Source organism: Crinia signifera, chromosome 2 (genome assembly GCF_055691185.1).
Source record: "Crinia signifera chromosome 2, ASM5569118v1, whole genome shotgun sequence".
Lineage (NCBI taxonomy): Eukaryota > Metazoa > Chordata > Amphibia > Anura > Myobatrachidae > Crinia > Crinia signifera.
This window is the reverse complement of record NC_139218.1, coordinates 136218637-136239911: the sequence shown is the minus strand read 5'-3', so window position 1 is coordinate 136239911 and position 21275 is coordinate 136218637. Positions and strand designations below refer to the sequence as shown.

Below are 21275 nucleotides of genomic sequence, written 5' to 3'. Positions count from 1 at the left end.
AGACAGCTAGTAGGGATGGCAGAGGCAGCTAGTAGGGATGGCAGAGACAGCTAGTAGGGATGGCAGATGCAGCTAGTAAGGATGACAGAGACAGCTAGTAGGGATGGCAGTGACAGCTAGTAAGGATGACAGAGACAGCTAGTAGGGATGGCAGAGGCAGCTATTAAGGATGGCTGAGGCAGCTAGTAGGGATGGCAGACACAGTTAATAGGGATGGCAGATGCAGCTAGTAAGGATGACAGAGACAGCTAGTAGGGATGGCAGAGGCAGCTAGTAAGGATGGCAGAGACAGCTAGTAAGGATGGCAGATTCAGCTAGTAAGGATGGCAGAGGCAGCTATTAAGGATGGCAGAGACAGCTAGTAGGGATGGCAGAGGCAGCTAGTAAGGATGACAGAGACAGCTAGTAGGGATGGCAGAGGCAGCTAGTAAGGATGGCAGAGACAGCTAGTAAGGATGGCAGATTCAGCTAGTAAGGATGGCAGAGACAGCTAGTAAGGATGGCAGATTCAGCTAGTAAGGATGGCAGAGGCAGCTATTAAGGATGGCAGAGACAGCTAGTAGGGATGGCAGAGGCAGCTAGTAAGGATGACAGAGACAGCTAGTAGGGATGGCAGAGACAGCTAGTAAGGATGGCAGATTCAGCTAGTAAGGATGGCAGAGGCAGCTATTAAGGATGGCAGAGACAGCTAGTAGGGATGGCAGAGGCAGCTAGTAAGGATGACAGAGACAGCTAGTAGAGATGGCAGAGGCAGCTAGTAAGGATGGCTGAGGCAGCTAGTAGGGATGGCAGACACAGCTAATAGGGATGGCAGAGGCAGCTAGTAAGGATGGCAGAGGCAGCTAGTAGGGATGGCAGAGGCAGCTAGTAAGGATGGCAGAGACAGCTAGTAAGGATGGCAGAGACAGCTAGTAGGGATGACAGAGACAGCTAGTAGGGATGGCAGAGGCAGCTAGTAGGGATGGCAGAGACAGCTAGTAGGGATGGCAGATGCAGCTAGTAAGGATGACAGAGACAGCTAGTAGGGATGGCAGTGACAGCTAGTAAAGATGACAGAGACAGCTAGTAGGGATGGCAGAGGCAGCTATTAAGGATGGCTGAGGCAGCTAGTAGGGATGGCAGACACAGTTAATAGGGATGGCAGACACAGTTAATAAGGATGGCAGAGGCAGCTATTAAGGATGGCAGAGGCAGCTATTAAGGATGGCTGAGGCAGCTAGTAAGGATGACAGAGACAGCTAGTAGGGATGGCAGAGGCAGCTAGTAAGGATGGCAGAGACAGCTAGTAAGGATGGCAGATTCAGCTAGTAAGGATGGCAGAGACAGCTAGTAAGGATGGCAGATTCAGCTAGTAAGGATGGCAGAGGCAGCTATTAAGGATGGCAGAGACAGCTAGTAGGGATGGCAGAGGCAGCTAGTAAGGATGACAGAGACAGCTAGTAGGGATGGAAGAGGCAGCTAGTAGGAATGGCAGAGGAAGCTAGTAAGGATGGCAGAGACAGCTAGTAAGGATGGCAGAGACAGCTAGTAGGGATGACAGAGACAGCTAGTAGGGATGGCAGAGGCAGCTAGTAGGGATGGCAGAGACAGCTAGTAGGGATGGCAGATGCAGCTAGTAAGGATGACAGAGACAGCTAGTAGGGATGGCAGTGACAGCTAGTAAGGATGACAGAGACAGCTAGTAGGGATGGCAGAGGCAGCTATTAAGGATGGCTGAGGCAGCTAGTAGGGATGGCAGACACAGTTAATAGGGATGGCAGATGCAGCTAGTAAGGATGACAGAGACAGCTAGTAGGGATGGCAGAGGCAGCTAGTAAGGATGGCAGAGACAGCTAGTAAGGATGGCAGATTCAGCTAGTAAGGATGGTAGAGGCAGCTATTAAGGATGGCAGAGACAGCTAGTAGGGATGGCAGAGGCAGCTAGTAAGGATGACAGAGACAGCTAGTAGGGATGGCAGAGGCAGCTAGTAAGGATGGCAGAGACAGCTAGTAAGGATGGCAGATTCAGCTAGTAAGGATGGCAGAGACAGCTAGTAAGGATGGCAGATTCAGCTAGTAAGGATGGCAGAGGCAGCTATTAAGGATGGCAGAGACAGCTAGTAGGGATGGCAGAGGCAGCTAGTAAGGATGACAGAGACAGCTAGTAGGGATGGCAGAGGCAGCTAGTAAGGATGGCTGAGGCAGCTAGTAGGGATGGCAGACACAGCTAATAGGGATGGCAGAGGCAGCTAGTAAGGATGGCAGAGGCAGCTAGTAGGGATGGCAGAGGCAGCTAGTAAGGATGGCAGAGACAGCTAGTAAGGATGGCAGAGACAGCTAGTAGGGATGACAGAGACAGCTAGTAGGGATGGCAGAGGCAGCTAGTAGGGATGGCAGAGGCAGCTAGTAAGGATGACAGAGACAGCTAGTAGGGATGGCAGAGGCAGCTAGTAAGGATGGCTGAGGCAGCTAGTAGGGATGGCAGACGCAGTTAATAGGGATGGCAGAGGCAGCTAGTAAGGATGACAGAGACAGCTAGTAGGGATGGCAGAGGCAGCTAGTAGGGATGACAGAGACAGCTAGTAGGGATGGCAGAGGCAGCTAGTAGGGATGGCAGAGGCAGCTAGTAGGGATGGCAGAGGCAGCTAGTAGGGATGGCAGAGGCAGCTATTAAGGATGGCTGAGGCAGCTAGTAAGGATGGCAGAGACAGCTAATAGGGATGGCAGAGGCAGCTAGTAAGGATGAGAGCTAGTAGGGATGGCAGAGGCAGCTAGTAAGGATGGCAGAGGCAGCTAGTAGGGATGGCAGAGGCAGCTAGTAGGGATGGCAGAGGCAGCTAGTAAGGATGGCAGAGGCAGCTAGTAGGGATGGCTGAGACAGCTAGTAGGGATGGCAGAGGCAGCTAGTAGGGATGGCAGAGGCAGCTAGTAAGGATGGTAGAGGCAGCTAGTAAGGATGGCAGAGGCAGCTAGTAGGGATGGCTGAGGCAGCTAGTAGGGATGGCAGAGACAGCTAGTAAGGATGTCAGATGCAGCTAGTAGGGATGGCAAAGGCAGCTATTAAGGATGGCTGAGGCAGCTAGTAAGGATGGCAGAGGCAGCTAGTAAGGATGGCAGAGGCAGCTAGTAAGGATGGCAGAGGCAGCTACTAAGATGGCAGAGCAGGGCCGGATTAAGGTGTGTGGGGGCCCTGGACAAAAAGACCCCCCCCCCAGTAGGGTTAGGAAACCCCCCCCCTCCATAGGGTTAAACACCCCCCCCCCCCCCCCCCCCGGTGCGGCCGGTACCTCCTGCCCTTGCGGATCCCGACTGTCTTGCGGGTCCCGGCTCTCCCGGCTCCTGCTGCTTATAAAAAAAGTGACAATCGGAAAATGGCTGCCCCCATATGAAGGACAGTTTTTGAGGATGATAGAGGAGGCTGCAGGGACCCTGCCACTCACTTCACATACGCCGCAGGGACCCCCCTACACACCCTGCGCTGCCAGACCGCGCTGCCTGCCACCCGTGACCTGCCACCGCAGCAGTGGGGTGGCGGTTGTGGGGGCCCCTAGAACTGTGGGGGCCCCGGGGCGACCGCCCCTATCGACCCGTGGCTATTCCACCACTGTGGCAGAGACAGCTAATAAACACATGCTAAGATGAGATACATACGTAAAAGAGATTTTATTTTTATTTAAAGTGAATATGCTGCAGCTTACATATTACTATATAATTAAGATTATTACATGTAAAGAATATACATGCAAATAGTTCTCTATTCTTGTATTGTTTTGGAGAGATATTATTTTATAGCTATCCCTCATGACTGGAGGTAGTTTACAGGACCATACCAATATGTGACTAATATGGTTTATTATATAACTTTTTATTTGTAACTTCTGTAACTTTTGACATTAATTTATTTTACAGAATAGCATGAACTTTGGTTTGCCTGTATATTGCACATATTGATTTTCACATTACCCCTATGGTATCCAGTCAGATGTTTGACAGTAACCATGTTAACATTCATAATATCTACACCACAATGTAGACATGGTCACCATGTAGACACGACGGATGTCAATATGGTCACTCTAGACCAATTGTACCAAACCCACGTTTACGTAATAAGTGTAGAGAAAATTCCCTCCACATATTATTCCTGACTTCTCACAAGTATCACAACACCAATATATGTACATCAAGCAGGGCTAAAGTTTCATTTAGAAAGGAGAATTTTTTTTTTTTTCATGAACTTATTATTTCTTTAAACCAGGGTATACCAGGAGGAGCTGAGACCAATAGGTTTGCCCTTTTTGTCAGCACTGATAGTGGCCATGCACTGATAACATTCAGATCAGCCAACAAAATGTCTGTTTCAGCAATTGCAGTAGTCTTTCGAGTATTGGCATGAATGATGAACATTATGAAAAGGGGCTGGATTGTTTGGTTTGGCTATCAAACCTATCCCATATTTGTGTTCAACTACTGTAACTCCAACACCAAGTTGTGAATGGAGATTGTCTCCTTACATATGGTAGTGCTGTCCTTATCCACCTGCTGGGCCATTTGCACTAATCATGCACTCCATTGCCATCTGATGTAAAAAAACAAAAAAACTTCATTTATAACATCAATTATTATTATAATATACTTTCTACTCTAAAGAGTAATCCTAGTGATGTCATACAATAATCACTGTTTTTTTTAAACTATAATGGTAAAATGATACTTTTTGCAAAGAGATCTCTATAGAGGAATCCTCTTGAACCTTTACTTTTTCCCGTTCAGATTGCTCAACTAATAGGAAATATATTGGCTGAGAGGGGTTTTTTTTCTTCTTATTTCAGCATGTAACTTTTACAGTACTGTACGTCCAAGTGATACTCAAAACTGGCACCATAATTCAGCGTAAAGTCTGAGTACAGAAGACATAATCCAAGTGATCCATGCCTAGTAAGTGGCAGGCAGCTTTTTCTAAAGGTGCCCATACACGGCTGGTCCTGTGCGATGCAGTGCACGCTCCTGTGGGCATCCCATTACACACCACATAAAGGGTGGGATGCTCTAAATCAGAAATGCGGTAAAACCCCAGTTATCGGGGTTTTTACCTAATTTCTGTATTCTCTAACCCCCCTCCGCAGTGTCAGCGATGCAGAGGGAATCGCCAGCAAACTCTGATGATTCCCTGCAGAAGCCTATGGGCTTCTTACCGCAGCGCTGTGTAAGGGATCCTCCCAGCATGCCCTGTGGCCGGCTCCGGTGCTCTGCGCAGACAGACTCCCGGGTCTCAGACCCAGAATTCCAGCGCTGTGGCCGCATCGCAAGGGACAGCTCTTATCGCAATTAATGATCGCATATATTAGAGCATATGCAATTTTTAACATTGTGTTACCCCGCGAGGGGGGGCGTTAGAGGGCTGCGGATGTTAGAACATCCCGCCCAAATTCTGTGCAGCCCGTGCTTTCAGTACTAGATTCATCGTATCTAGTACATCGTATCTAGTACAAAAAGTACGGTGCTGTAGCACATTGTATGCTTTTTGAACTAGATCCTAATGCTATGCAATCTAGTACTAAAAGCAAGGAGGTCATCGCACCGTGTATGGGCACCTTAAGGCTATGGGCGGTATTCAATGTGGATTTTGGCGATGTGCAGCGAATCCTGTTAAGGATTTGCTGCACATTCGCCACTGGTCGCCGCGTTCCGGAGCCTCGCCGGCTCCGGTATTCAACGAGTCAGGGGCTCGCTGCCCCTGACCGGCGAATTTGAGCTCCTGCGGCGAATGCCGCAGGGAGCCTGAGGACGGTGGCAGGCAGGGAGATGGGAGTCTCCCTGCCTGCCCCAGAACGTTTGTGGGGGGAGGTGGGCTCCCCGAGTGCCAGGCAGCACAGGCTGCCCCCCGGGGGTGCCAGCAGGGGACCGCGTATATTCACTACACCCGATCATGAATATGTAATGATCGGGTGAAGTGAATATATGAATATCTAATGAGCGGCTCGGCTCCGGCCCCCTGCTGGCTGCTCTGTGTAAAAAAAAAATATATTTTTTAATTAAATATATATTCATGTGCTTACAGCACATGAATAAAAATAGCATGCCCCTCCTCAGAATAAAATTCCAGATTTTTTGACATCAATTGTAAAAAAAAACCACTTTATTTTAAAAGTTCACATTCCACTTCACCTTAAAAAGATAGCGATTGCTACTCGGTGAATCATGGCGAAAAAAACCTTGAAATGTATTCGCCATCTGGTCATTATAGGGTGATTCACCGTTTTAGTCAGAAATTCGCCAAACAGCACAAAATCGCCATAAAAACATGGCGAATCAGCCTCATTGAATACCGTCCTATGTCATGAGTAAACATATCCCCAAGTAAGGAGGTTGTCATGGCAGGGTGCAAGGGGATTAAACCCATGGTCAGACATGAAGCCACAGGAACATTGCTTTTGTCGTGGCAATGATGAATTAAGGAACTGTAAAAAAGACTGCTATACACCCATTTCCCTACAATGGGTTACATTTCCTAAGATGGGAGTTCTGTTAAAGATGGGATGTTGTCCATAGCAACCAATCAGATTCTATTTATTATTTAATTAGCACCTTATAGAAGATAAGAAATATAATTTGATTGGTTGCTATGGGCAACATCCCATCTTCAATAGAACGTCCAACTTAGTAAATTTACCTCAATGTTTGTATGAATTGGCAACAGCACAGTTCAGTGTAACATGAGGGAAAACAGAAAATGGACATGGAAGGTGAATAAAAGGAATAACACTGTAAGTGTATATCTCTGAAAAGGTTAAGTCTGTCAACAAAAGACGGCATACAGAAATCTGCCGAGTGACTTTCACAATTATAACAAACTTGATGAGTAAATGTCATCGTTCTTACGGTTTTTTTATTTTTTATTTTCAATTTATTGTATTTGTATCCCTGAATCCGGATAATTCTTAAGCAACAGAAAATGTCATTGGCTGCGCTGTCTCATTTCTCCGTCATTGGTAATTGAAAATGAAATGAAGTGTTGTCAACAGTAATAGTGTCATGTAACTTCCATACATTATACTGCTTCATCCCCAAGGGAAAATTAGCTGTAGCTAGCAGCTGCCACTGTATTGAGTGAACTGTGCAGGATAAGTAATATGTGTTATCAACATTCATCCCACCTCCATTTCTGTCATAGAGATTCGGAAAATCCATTTTATAGATCAGTTCCATAAAAATGATGTAAATGTTCATGAAATAGTTTCCCAGTCAGTGAAAAACAAAATCATTCTAATCTCTTTCAAAGATGCAATATCACCTAACAGGGAACCTATACATCATGTATACCAGATTTCTGTATCCAAACAAATATTGATTATCTAGTTGATATAGTATATATACTATATAAACTATATATTCTCTATCTATGAAATATTGTCCGGGGCCCATAGTAACCGGTTGAGGGAGTGGCACGCCCAGGGCTTAAAGTGGACATGCAGAGGTGGGGGTAACTCATTTCTCTATGCCACCTAAGTATACCCCCTCCCCAACCCCCATTAGGCAGATACAGGGCCTGTGGTAGGGTTTTTGGCATCCCACTGCTAACTAGAATGCTTTTCTGTGAGAATTACTGTGCAAGGCCAATGTGGAGATTAAAACCAGGGTGATTTTGCCATATAATTGATTGCTGCTTTAAAAAAATTGGAAAACTCTCCCAAAATATCTCTCATTGTGAATCTCACACCATATTACATTTGGGCCCAGATAACTATCTATTACTTGTCTGGATTACAGGGCAAATTTACTAAAACTTCTAAAAATGAAAAGAGGTCATTTTGGCCAAAGCAACCAATCAGAATCTGTCTATAATTTTCGAGGATGCAAAAGAGAAATGATATACATAATCTGATTGGTTGCTAAGGGCAACATTACCTCTTTTAATTTTTAGAAGCTTTAGTGAAGCATGTAACAGAGAAGAACATAGGGTGTGATTCAGATTGGCTCGCAAAGCACATTTGGTTCATATCCTCCAACATCTGAAGAGCAAAAAACAAGTACAAATTCAGAAAGGGGTGTGGGCATGGGTAAAGGGGCGTGGCTTTCCTATACTTACGGTGAGTAGTTGGAGATCCAAAAAAGGTACAGGCCATAAAAAAATGGTACTGTACCTGACAAAAAGGTACAGTTCGAGGGTATGTTGGTTTGCTAATGCACAAAATCATGTGCACTGCAGGTGGGGCAGATGTAACATGTGCAGAGAGAGTTAGATTTGGATGTGGTGTGTACTTTAAACTAATAACTATATTCAGGGCAGGATTTAAGTAACAAGCCGTCCATAGGCACAACATTGTGTGCCCCCCACCCCTACCCGCGTACCTGCTGATGCCCCCCTCCCCATACCTGCTGATGTAGCAGCTACAGTCCCAGATCTGCAGGAGGCGTCCTGTCCTCTCCACCTCCCCAGTCCCCAGTGCTGGAGGAGATGTCACTGTTGCTATAGTGCCGCTGGGATATGAAGCAGCTGCCCTCTGCGTTTCGCGGAACCCTCGCAACCCTCCCTCCAGCCATTTGCAAACCTCCTGCGAACCCCCCCCCCCCCTCCTGCAATTCAAGGACCCTCCCATGACCTCCCCTCTCGTGATTCAGGGACAAGAAGGGGGGATGCTGTGCCGCCCCCAGCAGGTGCCACCCATAGGCACGTGCCTAGTGGGAAAACCGGCCCTGACTATATTGCAGTATAAAAATAATCGAATCTCTCTGCACATGTTACATCTGCCCCACCCGCAGTGCACATGGTTTTGTCCATTAGCAAACCAAATGTGCTTTGCGAGCCAACCTGAATCACACCCATAGCGAAAACTGCAGCAGACAGGAATTATGGGAAACTACTGTATGATTATATGGAGATGAAAACAATGACAGTAACCCTAGGTCTGCTATCACTGTGCTGACCCCATCAGACTGCATGCTTGCTCACTACTATTGTGGTGATGGCTGCATCACCCTGGGGTATGGCACATAAGGTTGCCAGACATCAGAGACCTTTTTTCTAGGCTTTTTACCCAATCACGTCTTCATTACGACAGAATGCACTTATCTATCACTTCTGTCTCCCCTTACCTTGTTCCATTGACCTTGCCCTTGGCACCATAAAGAAATGATGTGTATTTTACCTTTATTGCAAAATCATTATCTTGATTAGATGACAAGCTGATATGCCAGGCTTCCATATGTACAGTCTAACAGAGCTATCTCTGGCTGTTTAGTGTTCACAGCTGCAGCCAGAGATCTCTGACAGCATACCATTACTACTGAGTGTGCCAGGGGCAAGACATCCAGTAACCTTTCTTACCATTAGTGAAAGTGCTTGATTGCTCCTTCACCACTGAATACTGCATACAATGTTCATTGCCACTGAAGGAACAATTAAGAGTTTTATTCAATAACAGTGGTTAGTGGCAATATCCAATAGGTCATATTAATTTCAGAAATAGTAATATGACAAATACGTTGTGGACATGATCTGTATTGTATAATTGGCGCTGTGAACTGCTTTTTATACTTGATATTAGATGTGGTCTGATGGTATTCCAGCTTGGGATGTCAATTGTGTCTCTGGGCATCATTCAGACCTGATCGAGTGGCCAATTATCAATGCAGTGTGCATGCGTATGTGCTGCACTGGGTGTTGCCTGGCTGCAATGAAATCCCACCATTTTTTCTGTTCACTGGCCGTACGCATGTGATTGACAGGGAGTGGGCGTGTGGGGGTGGGAACTAACCGTTTCATTGGAATGCTCCAAAAAATGCAGGGCATGATGAAAAAAATCCTGTGTAAAGGACAATGCAGGTGTGCCAAAGCCTGTTAGCGGAGGGTGTGTGACATCAGTAGCAGGATGGATGTGCCTGTGTTGTTCGCAGTCAATGAGTAAGTGCTGGGCTACGCGTCGGCTGCGATGAGTGGTGGCCAATGTGAAAATCATTTGATGGAGAGCAGCTTCCGGTGGGTGCGAACGGATGTGCATCCGTAAACCTCCCTTCGCACAAAGAGCACATTCATTCACAATGCAGGATTTCACTGGAGAGATGGCTAAACTGACCACAGGCCGTGCAAATTCACAGCAGTGCCCTCAGGTCTGAATCAGGCCCTCTGTCAGACGGCGAAATAGGACAGTGACCGCCTATGTCGCACCGAACATGGCTTTATGACACGGTTTGAGAAAAAGTGCATGCAAACACATCAGTTGTTCCTAATATTATTTTGTTCTTATACATGAATAATAAATCATTAAAAAGAAAAGAAAGGAATTTTATTTCTTTTTTGTTTTACAGTGATTAAAAAAGACAGAACGAGGAACAGACAACAGACGGATATAAACTCATTAGTGATGCTCATGCAGTTCTCTGCTCGCTCCAAACAAAGAAACATAAATGAGAATTCAACAGGAGCTTCTTTTGTGAATAAACAGAAAGAAAAAAAAAAACACTGATACCTTATACTGTATGAGGCAGGGGTCCCCTTTGGATTTGCAGGACTCTTCAGCATCTAAGGAGTTAACCAACCTCTTACAAGAGTTACTTCTCGCAATAAACAACTCTGGCAAGGGAAAGCGCTAAATACATAGATGGGTCTCATACAAAGCAGTGCATTTATTTATTTAGCTATACAATTAACCCTTTCAGTACCAAAGACCAATATGGGCTAACCAAATCCGTATAATAAGAGTCCAGCAGTATACTTGCGGTTAATGTACAGTGATATAAATATATTAGTGTTTTTCTGAGTGATAATTAAACATGGATATAAGTTAATATTTACAAGACACACTGAAACAAAAGATATGAAGGAATCTTTAGTGCAAAAGGAGAGACAAGGCAGAGCGTGTGTTATATAAATATAGAGGTTGGGGCATCCTTGTGAGATTACAAGATGCGCACGGGGGGGGGGGGGGGGGGGGGGACGACTTTTGAATGATGTGATTGTTAAGGCCAGATTTGGCAAAGCTTCAGATGTACTAAGGCAATGCCAGCTCCCCTTATTTATACACTCTGCCAACCTGATATGTATATACAGGTGCAGCTCTGGCAGTGGAAGTTCCATCCTCCTCACACACCAAAGGCATTATTAGGTGCACCAGGTGTCGCACGTTTATCACTCCTAGTTTTCTTGCACGATAGTGATGACATTGGCACACACACACACATGCACAACAATGCTGCCACACAATAAAGAAACCCTCATACTCATATGTACACATATACAGCAGCAGTGCCACCATCACACTTATACTCGGTGGTGCACATACTTTCAGTAGCAGCAGCAATGCCTCCTCCATCATCATCATCATCATACACCTACATGTATGTAATAATCACAATCATTAACACGAGGGTGCCGCCAGGTCTTTACATACACACATTGTCAATGCCATTGTCACCCACTTCTCAAGCCAATTACTGTTTTCCAAAATAAAATGAAATGAAAAACAGGGTGATCCGAAAGAATAAAGGACAGGGACAAAGATGTTCTGCATAGATTGTTAGTGGCACAAAGCGTGGATGTATATAATATTTAATGTTCTTAATACCGTTACTGTGAGTCTAAGCACCCTCTGGTAGCGGTAACTGTATAGGTCCTCATATCCCGCTGGCAGCTAATAGGTTAATGGCAGGAGTTGGCCCTCACATTGAGATATGTAAAGATAGCAGCTACAATCAAAGGACAAGGACTCTGTGATGCTTGGACTTGTCCAATGGCAGTGCCAGCATCCTCACAAAGTCATAGCATGGACTGGGAACTGTCCTCAGGGGATGGTAAAGAAGCAACACATTTCCAGAGTGCCTTATTGCCCTATTCGTCATGTGGTCTATAGTACAGTACACCCTGGAGCACAACAAAAAGTTCACATTAAAAATAGAAGGTAGACAAAAATGAATAGTTATCACAGCCATTTGCTAGAATGGGATTAGTTCTAGAAGTGTTTTAGACCACAAAACCAATTGCTTTAATGTCATATTGCAAAGTAAAAATGTTCCTTATCATCCCAGCAACATCATAGTGTTCTCCTGGGGCAATACTATGGCCTTTGGGTGAAGGAAGTCATGTAACTTCTGTTCCTTCGGGACATTTCTGTACACACTGAACAATCAGCAGTGATTATTGAGTCACTGTCATCCTCCTGTGGAACTCAATGGTACTACAGTCAATAGATTGCAATGCCAGGGGCTGTAGGGGATTTCCCAGCAGCTAATACTGTGTGTAGCTTGGACGGAGAGGGTTTGTAGCAGCTGTAGGAGGGGGTAGCTGTCCACACTTCCATACCTCTTGGTTACTTTTTGCAGATGGTACTAGAAATATATGCACAATGGCAGGTGTCCATTTAAATCTTGCAGGGTGAGAACTGAAGGGTATCTGTGCTCCCAGGACAGTCTAGAGAGGCAAAATTATGGAGGTGGTAGTAGAGGAGGCAGGAGGGCAGGTGGCAATGTCCTATGCCAGGGAATAGATAGCGTTCACTGGTGAAGTGGCTTCTGAGCTTTCATTGCCTTCTGTCTCATCCTTGTCTTTTTTCACAGTATACTGCCCTATAAAAGAGCCATCCTCATTAAACTGTCCTTCTCCTCCTTCTCCATAATCCACAAGACTGTCATCACTTTCCTGCTGCTTTATGGTGCCATCTATTGAAGTCTGGCTGCCCTGAAGTGGTTTGTTGTCTTCATCACTAGAAAAGAACAAAAATATGTCATACAGAGTAAGAATGTTACCTCCAGCAGTAGACAGGAAATAGAAGAAAGGGCACTTTGTGGTCAGTGTATTTTATTGCCGGCTAAGGTTAAAACTGCACAATACAGATGTGTCCTCATTCATCTTTGCAGCAGTCCCGCCAAACAGCCCCTCCAGGTCCCATGAGACTCTGCTAGCATTGAGCATTTTTTTTTGCCAAAAATGCATCTTATACCGCTTTTACACCAATAACTCACTGCTTGGTGTAAATGCGGTAAGAAAAAAAGAACCCGGTTTAGGGACAGTGTAAATGGGTGACTGACACATTTCCACCAATGGGAGAGCCCATACTTCCCGACCGCAGCAGCCTACGGTCAGCCCTAAAGTAGGGCAGGGGGTGCGTACAGCCTCTGCTGCTGTCTGCTGTACTATATCTGTGTGAGTCTCTGAATCTGGATACAAAGTGCTACGATGCAATTAGCTGTGGTACATATCAAGTTTTATTGTGCTTCATTTACAGATTCAGTCGCACACAAATACACAACTGTTGCACATTAAATTAAATTAATCAGCACAGTCCCCTAATGCATCTTAAGCTGGCCATACATCAGAAAGATCGATCTTAAGATCGATTGCGCTCATGATTGTGTACAATTTCCCTTGAAATCCCCGGCAGTCCTTGGTGGTTTTTGGACACACAATCTACACACAATCTATCATACAATCAGTCATACAATCCATCTGCTGTATGATTGTGTATGCAAGATGTGCACACAATCTGCATACAATCCATCATACAATCAGTCATACAATCCATCTAATGATTGATTGTATGATTTGTGTACACAAGATGTGCACACAATCTGCATACAATCCATCTTACAATCAATTGAGATTGTATGATTGGGTACAATATCTTTCTGATGTATGGCCACCTTTAGTCCAATCAAGATGCATTTTTTGTCAAACAAAGATGCCCAAAAGCTAGCGGAGTTGCATGGAACCTGTAGATTCACTCACGACAGACATCTCCCGATGCGTGGCCTATTGAGGCTAGATGTATGAGACACATCTAGGTGTGGTATGTTACAGAGGTAACAGAGGCCCTTATTCTGATCTGTGCGGCCGGAGCCGCATACGTTGCTCCGGCCGCACAAACCAATCCCCGCCTACAAGACGGATCGCCACGGCCGTCCGTACGCGGACGGCTGGCGATCCGCATGAAAAATGGTGGGGCGTACGCCTCCACCATGGTGGGAGCTGCCCCCTGCATTCGATGGTCGACGACCATCGAAGGCAGGGCCGCACGCTCCACCAGCTCACGCAAGCTGAGACCACACGGACACTTGTCCGTGTGAAAGCTTGTTTGGGGGCGGAGAGCTGACATCCGGCGATGTCAGCTTTCCGCCCCCATCACTGGCGTCATAGCCTCATTACCATGCATACGCCCCGCGTTTGCATGGGAACGCCCATGAAACGCTGGGCGTATACATAGGTAAATGAGGCTATCAAGCCCCTCACGCCCCTATACGCCCCCTTTGCGGCGTATAATTTTTGTGTGCGGCGATTTCGCCTGCACATGCGCAGAGTGACCTCTGCGCATGTGCAGAGTGAAAACATCGGCGGTACGGCCGCACGCGGGCCGTACCGCACAGATTAGAATAAGGGCCATAGAGCAGTATGAAACATCATTTAATATGGGGGTGACAGAATTGCAGAACTAGTGGTGTATTGGTTGCCCAGTAAAATAGAGGAAGCAGATTCATGGGCTTACATACCAAGCTTTTTAACAGAATACTCATGTCAAGACTGAGAAAAACAATTCATAAGAATAAGGCTGAGTTCAATACTGCTATATGTTCCTTTACAGGGAATGTGTTCAAATAAGTACACATCATTTACGGGATTAAATGAATAGTGAGATCCTCGGCTGGACCTCTAAAGGCCCCCATACACTAGCCGATTTTGGTCAGATTTCAGCCAGATCAGTCGGATCTGGCCGAAATCGGACCAAAATCGTCTAGTTTTGATGTCCCCTCAGATCCGATGCGCGGTCCCGTGCGCATCGGATCTGCGTCGGGTGGTCGGACCTGCTGCACGTCCGACCACCCGACTTGGGACCTAGTGGGGCGGTGGAGGGAGCAGGGGGGGCTGGGGACGCTGCGGGGGACACGTCTGTGTCCCCCGCTGCTGGGGACAGCGTCTGTGCGGCGAGAAGGTAGAGGGAGCAGGGGGGGCTGGAGACGCTGCGGGGGACACGTCTGTGTCCCCCGCTGCTGGGGACAGCGTCTGTGCGGCGATAAGGTAGAGGGAGCAGGGGGGGCTGGAGACGCTGCGGGCGGGGGACACAGGCTGCATAGAGCCGGGCAGGGGGAGCCGGCCGGGAGCTGTCAGTAATGAATAAAAAAAAAAGCCCATACAATGAATGGGCGGCCTGTGATTGGCTGAGCGCTCTCTCAGCCAGTCAGCAATTGGCTGAGAGAGCGCTCAGCAGCCAATCACAGGCTGCCCATTCATTGTATGGGCTTTTTTTTTTATTCATTACTGACAGCTCCCGGCCGGCTCCCCCTGCCCGGCTCTATGCAGCCTGTGTCCCCCGCAGCGTCTCCAGCCCCCCCTGCTCCCTCTACCTTATCGCCGCACAGACGCTGTCCCCAGCAGCGGGGGACACAGACGTGTCCCCCGCAGCGTCTCCAGCCCCCCCTGCTCCCTCTACCTTCTCGCCGCACAGACGCTGTCCCCCGCAGCGTCCCCAGCAGCGGGGGACACAGATGTGTCCCCCGCAGCGTCCCCAGCCCCCCTGCTCCCACCAGCTCTCACCTCTTAGCCCCCCCCCCCCCCCCCCCCCACCCCCCCGGGTTTTTTACATGTGATAAATCGAGACGATTTATCACATGTAAAAAATGGCACATCAAGTGCCAATCTAATCAAGCTCCCCCGGGGAGCAGCCGGGGAAGCTCAGGGGGAAGTCGGGGGCGACTTGTCCTAAGGACAAGTCGCCCTAGTGTATGGGGGCCTTAAGTGTTAAAAGATTCAGGAACAATGCCCAACACCCTGTGCTTTGGATTAATGGCAGCTGGTCTACAGTGCTGAGGTAGCATATTGTATTTGAATGCAAATATTCTGCTGATTGCTGATGTAGGTGTTATCACATAGAAAAATAAGACAGTGCAGACTTTGGCAGTAACAATAATTAAAGAATTGCTGGCCTTCTGGCAGGAGTGGCGTAATGAGCGCCTTCCCGATGCACAACACATGCTTCTGGATTCCTCTAAATCAGTAAGTTCTAGTACTGAGCTGCACATCTCTAATGTATAATAAGAAGCCTAACGTTCTATGACCCATATAATGCCAGCATCTCATTATGTGCTCATTCTGATTCAGTGTGATGTGTGTAGAATGTGAGACAACATAAAAGTAATTTATGAACTACAAAAAAATAGGACACACAGAGCATAATTGCACAATTGTCCTCCCACAGTATAAAAAGTAATACGCCCACAATCTGTTTCCACTTGAATCTTGCAAGGTATCTGTGCCCCAAAAGACGTTCTCACTGCCTGGTTAGTAATGTGCATTATAGAAAGAATACAAAACCAGAGACCAAAATACAGCCATTCCACACTACAGATCTCATGTAAATACTGCGGGGGGAGAGGTCTCAAAGCATGGAGTGATACAGTACAACCCAATCAGTTTCTAACACTCATTTTACAGTGTCAGGAGCTGATTGGTTGGTACTTTACCTCACTCAAAGCTTTGATATGTCTCCCCCTTGTTCCATGACATGAAATCATTTGTGTATATGGAACAAAATGAGGTGTATGAACGTTCCTAGCCCGCATTAACAGTAGTTACCAGCTCCTGGGATCTGCCTAAAGGTTCCTATCTGTAGATGCCAAATTACTCGCGTCTAGAGATAAGGCTATGATTATATTCAAATAAAGTTGCTTTCCTGAATAAACAGGCACACCAGCACAGACATAGATACTATAGCATCAAAATCATCACTTGTCTTGTAGGGCCATGGTTTTGCACTTGTTCATAAGGTTATTATTATTTTTTTAATACAAGCATACTTACTGGGTAACAGCAACAGAATCAAGGAGGGTCAGTTTAAAGCAGGGGTTCTCAAGTACCCCCAACAGGTCATGTTTTGTGGAATACTTTAATCATGGAAAAGTGTCATTGGGTCAGTATTTATCCCCCTCCTTCCACAAGGTCCCTGGTTCCACAATTTCCAGGTCGATAGTCACTAGGCTGATCACTATTGGTGGACAGTGACTAGGTCGACACCTAAGAATGGTCGCCATAGCATAGGTCAACATTGACAGACGGTTGACACAAGCTTAAGGTCGACATGGACATGGTTGACACTCAAAAGGTCGACATGAGTTTTTCATGTTTTTCTTTTTTGCTTAGACCGACTTGGTTCATCCTTTATGGGCATAGAGTGAGAAAATAATAGTGTGCCGAGCGCAGCAAGGCGCCATGCGCAAAGCCACTGGTGTTGATCTTTTCAGTGTCGGCCATGTCCATGTTGACCTTAAGCTTGTGTTGACCTGTCAATGTTGACCTATGGTATAGGGACCATTTTTAGGTGTTGACCTAGTATCTGTTGACCATTAGTGGTTGACCTAGTGACTGTTGACCTAGACTTAGGGGGGATGCTCTAACATCCGCGCCCCCTTACCGCCGCCCATCGCCGGCTACCGCTAACATAATTATCGCATATGCTCTAACATATGCAATTAATTTTGACAAAAGACAGCTCTTGCATTAAAAACTGTCTTTTGCGGTGACCCGGCGATGAGCGGCGGGTCCCGGTGGCTCCTCCCTCCCTTTCTTAACCGGCTAATTTTGCTGCTGCAGGGGGGCTGTCTCTCCTCCTCCTCCCTGCACCCGGAAGAGTATGTACAGTGCAGGGAGGAGGAGGTCACAGGTGAGGGTGGGTCGGTGCGGGGCGGCGGTGGGTCGGTGCGGAGCGGCGGTGGGTCATGTTAGAAGCCCATAGGCCCCCCCATCGCGGTAATCCGGCGGGGGATGATTAGAGTATCCCAAAATGCGGTTTTACAGCATTTTTAGTTTAGAGAATCTCCCCCATAGTCATAGTATATAACCCTTCCACAGACAGAAATATGCCAAACATGACCTGTTGGGAAAACTTGAGGGCTGGAGTTGAGAACCATTGGGTTAAAGGGATTAATGTTCTAATGCCCCACCCTTATGTTACAAGCTGTTGGAAACACCTTGTTTAATGCAGTTATTATATTAGGAGGATAAAAGCTTACTTCCTAAAAAATAAAAATGCTTTTATCCTACCTTCCGAAAAACCTTCATGGAACAAATGGACACATGAGAATGATTTAGAGAGGGAAGAGACAGGGACAGAAGTGAAAGAATAGATAGAGATGAAATAATAGATGTATATACATGTACATATTTGCTGACACTCATATGCTTCACAGATTCTATTGCAGGGATGTATCTAGCACCGTGTCATGTTAAGATCAAGGCTGACAACAGAAATCTTGGGGCCCCATATTTTAAATGCATTGAATGTGTTTTTATTATTACAAAAAAACTGACAATTAATATTTACTATGCAATATAATAGGACAGATAGGAGGGCGCAGCATTGTGTGCCGTGTTGTTTGCTGTGTTGCGTGATGTCACTAAGGGCCTTATTTTGGTCCATTCTTTCTGACAAAATCCTTCTTAGATGGGCAAAACCATGTGCACTGCAGGTGGGGTAGATGTTACTTGTGCAGAGAGAATTAGATTTGGGTGGGGTTTTACTTCAAAGTGAGATCTATAGTGCAGTGTAAAAATAAAGCAGTCAGTATTTACCCTGCACAGAAACAAAATAACTCACCCAAATCTAATTCTCTCTGCACATGTTACATCTGCCCCCCTGCAGTGCACATGGTTTTGTCCATCTAAGAAGGATTTTGTCAGAAAGAATGAACCAAAATAAGGCCCTTAATGCATTAGTACTGGTGACCAGACCGAGAGGGGTACTGGATTGGGGTCAGTGTAATTTTTCAGGAACCCAGGTGGGCAGGCAGCACCTTTATAAACCATTGCTAGGGCTGCACTGTCGCAGCCATGTTTAAAACCCCTGAGCCCCTCAGAGCCTTGGGGCCCCTCACAAGGTTGGGACCTGGTACAAGTGTCCCCTTTGACCCCTTTGACGTTGGATCTAGATTGTTAACCAGCTTTACAAGAGCTAATAATATGCTTGTGTGTCATATGAGGAAGGGGCTGACATGCCAACCTATTCTTACATATTGCCCATACTAGAAACAGGTTAATTGAGGATATTCTTTTAGGACCACAAGGAGGTGGCTGACACACACAAGCACAGAGGGTGGCACGTAGGCAGTGACGTGCCTCATCTGTGCTCCTTCCTGGGTCGCCATAGGGAAACAAAGGCACAAATGTTACATGCAAAGGGCACTCTGAGATAGCTGCAGTGGACTGTCCTGTGTAAGACTGGGACACCCTGTATTCATGTATTCAGCATTGAATAGGTGTGACATTGAGGTACTAAGAATTACTGGTACATTGGGTAAACAGTTTGAAGATGTGCACAATAATCAGGTTTAGATGGCATAACCAAATTGTTATGCGCAGATTATGGGTATATTGATAATATGATGGTTATGACAGTATATGTGATGCTCTGTGTGTATACTGTACGTGTTTATAGCTATGCTAATATTAATTTAACAGATTCTATTTACAATGAATATGATTTGGGGTTGTATTTTAGAATTGTTGTAAGCCACAAGCCTCTTCACATTTTTATTTTCTTACCTGTAGTCAAAAGAACCATCCTCATCTTTCTGATCTTCAGTACCCAGAGCCACTTCCTTCTTCTCCCGCACTAAAGAAAAAAGAAAGAAATTAAATATTCATTGTAAAGTGTACACACTAGAGGACTAGAAGATCAATATTAAGTGTACACACTAGAGGATATTGTAAAAGATATCACTCTGGACCCCCTTTGTTGGTGGGTATACACGCTTCAATTTTAGATTCGATTTGGCATTAGATCTTTCCATTCAATTTGGTGTTAGATCTGTATTTTTGCTGTCGATTCAATATCTATTTCACTTTGTAGCCACAGTGTAGACATTTGATTTACTAGATAGATTGTATTCAATATAGTCTTGCTTGCACAGTCTATCTTTCTATTCGATTTAGACAAAACGGGAGAGCCCATCGCATCAAATGTGGATCGAACGCGCCTAAAAAATGTTCGAAATTGATTTGATTTTGCTCTTAGAAGCAAAATCGAATCGAAAACATGTCAAAATGGAAGCATGTACACACCATATGAGAGATATCTTTTACAATATCCTCTAGTGTGTATGGTGCTTACGATCTAGCCAATCTATTTTCTTAGTGAGCCCTACCACCAGGGGAGGCTCCAGATGTGGGTCTGCAGCACAGTTCAAAATTCAAAAGGGGGAGGCGCAGCAACTGCCACCAACTGCCATTCCAAACTGACTCACTGGCAGTTGGTATTCCTCCCCTATTACCCTATATGAATTTTGAAGTGTGCTGCACTTCCTACCACCTACACCAAACCAAGGGAGGGATATATCAAAGCTTAAAGAGAAATAAAGTACAAATCAGCTCATAACTGTCATTTTACAGGCTGTGTTTTAAAAATGACATGTAGAAGCCAATTGGTACTTTATCTAGCTCCACTTCCTCCCCCTCACAGCTTTGATAAATCTCCCCTATGATCCAAATATTGTCCAAAAACCCACTGCTTTTTCAAACTATTTAAAGTTCTGTATTTGCTCGCTAGACTTGACAAATGCATTTATTTCATGTCAAGGATGTTAAAGTTCTATGTAGCTCATAATTGGCATTTTGTAAACCCAACTCCATTATAATGTGGTCTCTTTGAAGTCACAGATATTTGTCTACACTGAAGTCTGTATGTCTTATATGTTTGTCTGTAAACAGTATGCATAAACACAATAAAAAACAGATTCCTCTTATAATAATAATAATTATAATAATAATTATATTTATATAGCACTTTTCTCTCAGTGGGACTCAAAGTGCGGTACTTGTGTATTATCATGGCGCCCACTAAGCTATTTGCTTAGTGGGCTATTCTGCGTAGGAAAATCGCATTGCATCGCATCGCATGGGCCATTGTAAGTGCCGATGCGATCAGATTTTCCTATGTAATGTATTCAGTGCTGTTATATTTATATTGTATAGGGTGTGCAATGCCATTAGGTATACAATAATGACATACAATTAAGTTTTAGGCACCCCCCCCACTATCCACGCCACCCCGAAGTGTGGCGAGCGAGGGGTGGCAGAACACATCCTCCGACCGTTTCATACCCCTACTATCCACTTCGGCATGGAGTTGATCTTATATAGTGTGGCGAGCGCAGCGAGCCACCAAGCCCGAAGCATGGCGAGCGCAGAGTGCCCCACGAGGGGATGCAGAATACATGTAAAGTAATACGCGTCCCCTCGTGGGGCTCGCTGCGCTCGCCACGCTTCGGGCTTGGTGGCTCTCTGCGCTCGCCACACTATATAAAATCAACTCCTCGCCAAC

The 21275-nt window shown here is 45.8% G+C and overlaps 1 protein-coding gene across 17 annotated transcripts in view; it reads right to left on the bottom strand.

Moving 5' to 3' along the window:
• Positions 1-10243: 10243 nt before the first annotated feature.
• NFASC (neurofascin) overlaps positions 10244-21275 on the bottom strand; it is a 139557-nt gene continuing 128525 nt past the window's right edge. For all 17 annotated transcript variants that reach the window (XM_083172910.1, XM_083172911.1, XM_083172905.1 and 14 more), the window contains 2 exons: positions 19499-19568; positions 10244-12677 (listed from right to left, as the gene is read on the bottom strand). In XM_083172910.1, coding sequence (XP_083029036.1) covers positions 12446-12677; positions 19499-19568 — 302 coding nt within the window. In that variant the 3' untranslated portion in view covers positions 10244-12445. The remainder of the gene's footprint in view (positions 12678-19498; positions 19569-21275) is intronic.